This window comes from Opisthorchis viverrini (assembly GCF_000715545.1).
Source record: "Opisthorchis viverrini unplaced genomic scaffold opera_v5_48, whole genome shotgun sequence".
Taxonomy (NCBI): Eukaryota; Metazoa; Platyhelminthes; class Trematoda; order Opisthorchiida; family Opisthorchiidae; genus Opisthorchis; species Opisthorchis viverrini.
In genome coordinates, this window is record NW_008751704.1 from 1,233,501 (window position 1) to 1,241,326 (window position 7,826).

General features: G+C 42.6%; 1 protein-coding gene across 1 annotated transcript in view; it reads left to right on the top strand.

Moving 5' to 3' along the window:
* The window catches only part of T265_03394 (hypothetical protein), a gene marked incomplete at both ends in the record, with an annotated part of 66,033 nt that overhangs the window by 16,701 nt on the left and 41,506 nt on the right, over nucleotides 1-7,826 (top strand). Inside the window, 3 exons of the mRNA XM_009167863.1 lie at nucleotides 95-115; nucleotides 1,920-2,059; nucleotides 5,611-5,684. Coding sequence (XP_009166127.1) covers nucleotides 95-115; nucleotides 1,920-2,059; nucleotides 5,611-5,684 — 235 coding nt within the window. The remainder of the gene's footprint in view (nucleotides 1-94; nucleotides 116-1,919; nucleotides 2,060-5,610; nucleotides 5,685-7,826) is intronic.

The following is a 7,826-nucleotide window of genomic DNA, read 5'->3' on the forward strand; positions in this document are numbered from 1 at the left end:
GAAAGTGGAAACCAACTGGGAGCTGCCGACTAGCAATGGGACGCGTAACACTTATCAACTTCCTGGAAATGCTGTTCTGAGGATGGTGACGAAGATGGCTTTTACGAACGGATTCGTAAGTATACGTTCCAGTTCCATTGTGGATTTTTCTGTTCTTGTCTATTCTATATGTTCGCGCTTCCCCACCGGCCTCATCAGAGTCCCACGGAACACTTGTTCGCACTTCTATTGCGTACAAGTTTCATATGCGAATTAGGCGTACTGCACGGTCCTATGATGTCTATTACGATTGCCAAACTTCACACACACACACACACACAACTTCTGTTGGATTAAGAGCCAAGTTACACCATCGTAGTGTATCTAAATTAGTCGTCCAGGTGCGCATAGTACGTAAGTCTATCACGTACAAAAGTTGGCCCACCAGAACCTACACGCACATAGAACGGGAGTTCTTCCACCCACCCGTTGAACTGTCCACTCGTACGTACCCCTTGTTTAGGATTATTCTGAAGTACTGCTTTCTCTGTTTTTCTCTTGCAACTCGCCATAATGGCACGCACTGGTGTGCCTTTCACGGGCTGTTCCTTCTTTACGTAGACGTTGGTCCCACTCATTCAATGGACCTTACGGATCTGTGTTTGAAACTAGACAACTTTCAAGATGTATCTTATTCTAAAAAAAATTCACGGTTTCGGAAAAAGGGTACAGTTTCCTTAGGGTAAATAAATGACAATTGATATACCTTGACAAGGCTGAACAAACCAGAGGTGAACAAATTTATCAGGCTCAGACATGTGTGATTTGCTATTGAATTCTCGCTACGTTGTGTTTCAATCTGAGAATAATTCACAAAGCGATTCCATTATCAGTTAGTGAAAGACTTTTCTGAGGGCTCACTTATACCTGATTGCAAGTCTTCTCTGCAATTTGACTTTGTCTGTATGTTGGTTGGGTGAAAGCATATCTACCAACTGGCTCTCTCAACAAACTCTGCAAGACCTCATTGTATGGCGGCCATTCTTCAACTTCTATCATATCACTGTTTACTTGAGCGCCAGTTTTACGAATTTCCTGATAAGAGCCTCTTTTTTGTAGTAGTATGTTTTGGAAAAGTGAATGTAAAGGGACAGGCCTGAAATTTCTCGTCTTTTATTAGTTCAACAGCGAGCAGCACAATTGGGAAGATGAGAGAGAAGAGAAATAAATGAGTGAAATAAACCACGAGTTGTTCACCGAATATGCTGACCGAAATACGGAGAGTTCGCAAAGTCCTGATGCGATAAACACGGGTAAACAAGGGGCTCTGAGATAAACATCGGTACTTCCACAAGAACCCCCTTTGAACCACTTGAATCGTGTGGCAGAATAAAACCAGTTTGGGAGACGAATGTCGAATGTGGTTGAAGTAACGGTATAGCGTGAGATACTTGTAAAAAGCTTTTGTTGTTGCCACAGTGACGAGTGTTGTTAAAGTGAGAGTGTACTGTACAACATTAAGGACGTACCCACCGCTGTACGGACAGCAGTTGAAAGCCTTTCCAAATTCCATGATACTAATCAATATGGTTCACACAGCCTCTATTTTCTTCACCACTCAGAATATTGCTTATAATTTTTCTTCTAAAAAAGGGCCACAAATTCCTGAAGGTCATGATGTACATAAAGACGATGATACTTTGATAATGCAGCCATTGTTTATCTAGTTTGTAGTGCATTTCAACCCAAGGTCGTCGTGAGGAAACTACCAGGCTGTTTGATTTAGTTCGGCTCTGAAGAATTTTCCAGTAGAGAGTTTTTATCATTAGACGGAGGAAGTACTTTCCCTAGTACGGGCTACATGCCTGTAAGTTACTCATGTAATAAGCGATTCAAGCATAAGAGAAATTGTGACCTGTTTTTTCCTTTCTTTCCTCTAGTTGGACTGCAATATAGCCAGGCGCCTGTTTGAACCTGACATTGGCGACCTGCAGGAGACGGCACACCACATGGCACTGGACGAGGCACCATTCAATCCCTTGGCCAATATGCTTCGGCATCAAGAACTAACATGGGTTAGGTGAATTCCAATTGACAGCGACGAATATTGATTAGTTTTGACAATTCTGGAACATTTTGCCAAAAGTCGTATACTGTACATTGGAAACAACGCCAGCGTAACTTACCGTGGGGACGTAGTACTGGTCGGAACATTGTTTTACATCAAATCCTGCCCACCGGAGTCCGTATGACCATCATGTACTCGAGTAGACAAACAGTCATGACTATATCTGAAGGGACAGTCACTTTCGCTGAGGTCTGCTAATGTTGCTGAAATATGCTGTTTTACATATTGATGGATTCTAAAATGAACCAGCAAGAGGAGACAATGGAACAATTGCAGTCCGCTTTTTGGTGGCTGAACATATTGTAGCAGACAAAGGACTCTACTTATTTACTTCAGGTGTTACGATTTATTCACAGGTTCTAGCGCTTCTCCCGCTGTCTGTGTGAAGCTAAACGTGGGTGAACATTTTCTGACAGCAGTTTAGCACTGATAAATATGTATCGACCAACTTGTCCATCAGTACACAACTTTTTACGCACTAGGAAGCACAGTATTAAAGTAAAAATTCTATGATTGTCTAAGAGTTGGCGCTTCTGTCAAACTTAGCGCCGTGCGATCTTTGCACCTTTTTTGTTAGGTTCAAACTTGATCCTGTTTGCAGGTGTTTGGAATTGCTGAAGGACATGCCACGTGACCGATTCCAGTGACACGCATTTCTGTCATTTTCCAGCTGGACTGCCGATATAAAGTTCGTGTGGTAGTGTGCGCTGAGCTTAGTTCGGTTGAGCTTTGAAAAAGGTGCAGGGTCAGTCCTGTTGATAGCGACTCACGCCCACGGGATGCTCATAGGTGTTTAGTTTATTGCTGTCCAAAGGTATAGGTCATTGATCCTTGAGAGTAAAAAGCTCAGTTCTAGTAAGTTTCCACCCTTTCCGTTTCCTTCTACTCTTTGCCATGGCCTTTTTTGATTTTCTGCCAATTAAGAACTGATGTATTGCTGTCAGTGATGATGAGTATGGTGACTGCGCGAAACTCCACTGCCACCGGAAGAGTGCGTCTCACTCGTCAGACTGGAACCAGTCTCTTGAGCACATGATACAATTTGGGCCACAGTTACGGTCAAGTGAATCTGTGCAGTTTGTGTGAACACATTCATGGATAGAACTCGACCCACCCGAAACAATAATGGTGGGACTATTTAGTTTCTCTGGGTGAGCTTGCCTGAACTTCGAAAGAATATGTACGAGATGGTGCCATCAGCTATTAGACGACTGGTTTACCGCTTGGTCATCCATCTCAACCTCATGGAGCATTCTTCCGGTACTTTATTTGCCAAAAAATGCGGCAATTCAGTGCGATATGAGGGAACCGACGAAGGACATTAGCGCCTGGATGTAAGAGAGGTAATGCTGCTGTTTATTTCAATGTCTACATGCTTAGACTGGTTGTTTCCTTTGAACAGGTTAGTTGCAATTGTCCGAAACCACAAAAACGACCCCGCTCTGCTCCGCAACAACAACGCACTGCTGGTATTACTTCGATTAGCGGCGAAACGTTTGAAACAAATTGTCAAGCTCAGCGAACAGCTTGATCACTCACTGCACAACCTACACAACCAAAATCGTCTTCTATATCAAGGTTTTTGCCACCAATCTCATTCCCATGGACTTGCATCTTTAGGCTTTGTACCACGTTTGGTGCTGAGCAAACCACTAGTAGTGTATGAACAGTGTAAATATGTCCAGTGAATCAACCGACTTCCGACAATTAGCGGATCAATCTCTGATTCCAGCCAATCGTATGTTTCCAAGACGTACCAGATGAGTTTATGAGACAACAAAATGATGACGGGTATTAGTGTTTGGTCTTGACAACCAGTCCATTACAATGGAATAAGTATCACGATGCACAGCCGGCTATACTTCAAGTAGTATAGCATTTCTCTTTTGTGAGAGAGTGAGAGGGTTGTTCATAATAGTGTGGGTGATGTGAAACTCATTTATTTATCCAGTAGAAAACAGCATTGGTTCTTCCTCCCATTGTGTTGATTCAAAACCTATTCGTCGTCAATAGTTTTTACAGACTCCTGCACAGCTTTTACTTTTAGATTACACTAGTTCATCAAAGAAAATATCACGGATAAAGGAACAATAGTTTTTCAGACTCCTGCACAGCTTTTACTTTTAGATTACACTAGTTCATCAAAGAAAATATCACGGATAAAGGAACCTATTGAGCTGTTCTGAAAAGTCTTTCCTCTTCTAAGAAAATCGATAGTATGCTGTGACTGGTTAAAAACCAGTCAATTTAATTTATCCGTCATTTTAGAAGACGGGCTGGCGCTTGATGAAAGATCTCTGGAGATTAAGAAGTGAAGTATGATTTGTTCACTTGGTGTCATATTATTCTTCATCACCGTCAGAGATATACTGGCGTCCTGCTTCATTACGCGTCAAAACGATTACCGGGAATCAAAGGGGTTGTTTATGTTAGTCCTTTTAGGCTTATTCAAAAGTCAGAAAGTTCAGAAGGCTTATTCATGCGCAAAAGCACCGAAGAATTTTACCATAAAATTTGCACAATCGAACTGCAAGTCTCATCGGTTGAAATCGGCACCTAGTACATAGGGTGTGAGAGTGGATCACGGAAGATTTAAAGTTTGGTAGAAAGCCACTGTTGTACAAAATCTATTGTTTTGTTGGGGCTTAGTACCTCAAAACTATCACACACCCCTGTACCATAGTGTTCTATTCTTATCATTCATTTGCCCACGCAGTTGCTATTTCATTGTTCGTATGCTGATGGATAACAGACCACTGATTGTGATATCAACTGCGTTGGTACTTTAGTACTTGGCATCAGCCAGAAACCGGGTCACATCTAGAATTAAAGAGGGAATTTTTTGCATTAAACACGGAACAGAATGTGTGAGGCGAAGACGTTCAGGAAGGTTGCTACAGGGCGGTACGATAGAGGTTGAGCACACCATAAGTTGGAAAGTTTACAGTACGGCAATCAAGAGTTAACCGAATGAATTGATTACATGTGCGTGGGAATCAGTTAAGTGTTTCCGATCATGTCGTTCCGTTTATTTTTTGAGTTAAAAGAGGTTGCTTGTCTCTACCGACTAGCTCTGTGAGTAAAACAATCGTCGAATGATCGTGGTCATCCGATTAAAGTATACTGTATGCATTAGTACCGCGGCTCAGATATTTTTTACAACAACTACTACTACTACTGACTGACTTCAAACCTTCACTAGAGATTTTGTCCCGTCGGTGAAGCCAGTCGATGCGGATGAGCCGAGAAGCACTATAAAGCCACTTCATTCTTGTTGGGAAACATGAGCAATGCTCTCCTCACGGAACTCATGAAGTTTTGAGCCCCAGACCTTCCAGGCAGCGATTGAACACTTAACATTTAACCGTTTGGCCATGAGTGGCTGATCATCAGTGTGATTAGTTCTCACCTGATTTTCGAATATTTTTTCACCACGTTCGAGTAATGCAAAACTGACCACTAATCACTCTGACGATGATTCTTTTGTTTCATTAATTCGACAGTGAAGAAGAGACTCCAGATGCGGTGAAATATCGACCCACTTTCTGCTCAGATAAAAAAGAGTCAGCCATTGACTGTAAGTTTTGATTGGTTCCTAACACGTCCGTCAAGGTTGGCGAATAAATTCCCCTGTCCTCTTATAGAGCTCAGCGGATGTAAACAAGCACCAATAAAATATCTCAACAGTTTCAGTATTTGTTTCCCAGATGTACAATTCCTTCAACAAAAAACAAGTATCTAACAAGGAAAATTTTATGTGACTCTGAAGAGTCAGTAAAAATGGGAATCTAGTTACTTGACATTGTCCTTTAGAACACACACACGGACATAACGGCCTGAAGTAGATATCTAGCACAGAGTTGGGACATCTCTTTTACAAAATGGATATCAGAAACATCTGAACTAACCTCACTTTTTGCACAACCCATGGTGAGCGTGTACAATGAATCACTCAATTCTGGATAGCACCTAGCCATTTGGGGGGAGGATTCATCAGAAGCTTTCACAAGCCGTTGGCTGGACAAATTGATTGACGACAGTGCGATTTGTTTGTGGCGGGTTGTCAACAAGGTGATGAAATATTACCCGTCTAAATACTCAATATAGCATCAGGCATGACATGAGTTTAATGTGAGCGAAACATGCACAAGACACATATAAAGCATAGATTGAAGCGGTAGTTGAGTCCCTTGTTTTAGGTGACGGTGGTAAGCCAAGGTGAAACGGATAGTCTTTCAGCCCCACCAAACAACGGGGGATTTGACGAAGAATGTAGTTCCTCAGCCGCTGCCATATATTCACTGTAATTAGATTATCTCAGACCCTAGACTCGACTTCTTCATTGTTCAATGGCTACCTAAAGCTGTGGAGTCAAATCAACAGCCCAGATGATGGACGTGTAGCGGACCTTGACAGTTTGATACAATAATGTGAAGGCCACAAACCGTGTTTCTCCGCTGATGAGTTGTGGCTCGTGGGCCTGCTATATCATAAGTGAAGACGCATTTCAAGGTATCTTATGCTCGTAGGATGGCCACAAACACGAGTGGTCTTATAGCTCTACGAGGGTGCAAACGAAACCTTTTTACATGAGACTTGACACCCAGAAAGGTTTCAGACTTTGGGCAGCCGTAAACTAGTTGAAAATGTAGTCTAAAAGTCACAAGCGGCATTTAAGTTTACCAATCAACCACGTCAAATAGATTTATTGGTCGAGGGCGTCGTATCAACACAGATGAAAATGATCAGAATTCTGTTCCGTACCACACTCAAAACCGGCTAGTTCATCATGAACAGTAGGTCTTACGTTCACTGTTTCGAACGACGTGGCAAGCCAATGAATTATCTGTCAGCGACAGTGGAGTGCATGGTCGTCAGGATGTGCCGGCAATCAATGAAGACGGATTACGGCGGACCGTTGTTATGAACAACCAATGGCAAGTGCTCGTACGTTCTTCACGCAATACATCTGTTCCACCGGTGTAGGTGTGAGCGTGGATGGAAGCCGACTGCTAGATGACATGAGCGGCAGAAAAACGGATCAGTCAAAATATTCGGGCTTGTATTTGAGCACTCGAGTAGGGTGTCAGCCTCGACTGGTCAGCTGCGTCAATATGATTTGGTGGGATGATCGATCCGCATGTGACTTTGACAGAGATGTAGTCGCTTCTGAAAAGTAATCACAAGAAAGCTGATCTCTTCAATGTCTGTTATGATGAAAATTGGCTCGGGTTTTGTCTTAGTTTGAATTCTATTGCATGGTAAGAGACCGACTTCATCCTGATCGTTTCTCACAGGACTCTTCTGTGTTGTGACTACCTCACTTGGTGGCGGTGACTGAGACTTGGTTGCAAGCGGAAATATCGGACAAGTAAATCGAAGTTACAAACATGAGTGTTATACGACACGATCGAGCCACCCATGGCGGTGGAGTTGCACTATATTATGACAGTAGTCTTCAATGTGCTGAAATATCTGACGCTAATCTCATCCTTGAAGATACCCTCTGGTGTATGCTGAAGTCAAACAAGATAGATGCGTGCATTATTGGTGTCATTTACCGCTCTCCAACCGCAATGGACACTCACACATTCAGTATATGTGACCGAATCCGTCGCGTATGCTCTTACTACTCCATTCCCATTCTCATTATGGGTGATTTCAATTTTCCCCAGCTTTTCGTCGCTTCATACTCGCTCAACTCAGTTGAAGCACACTT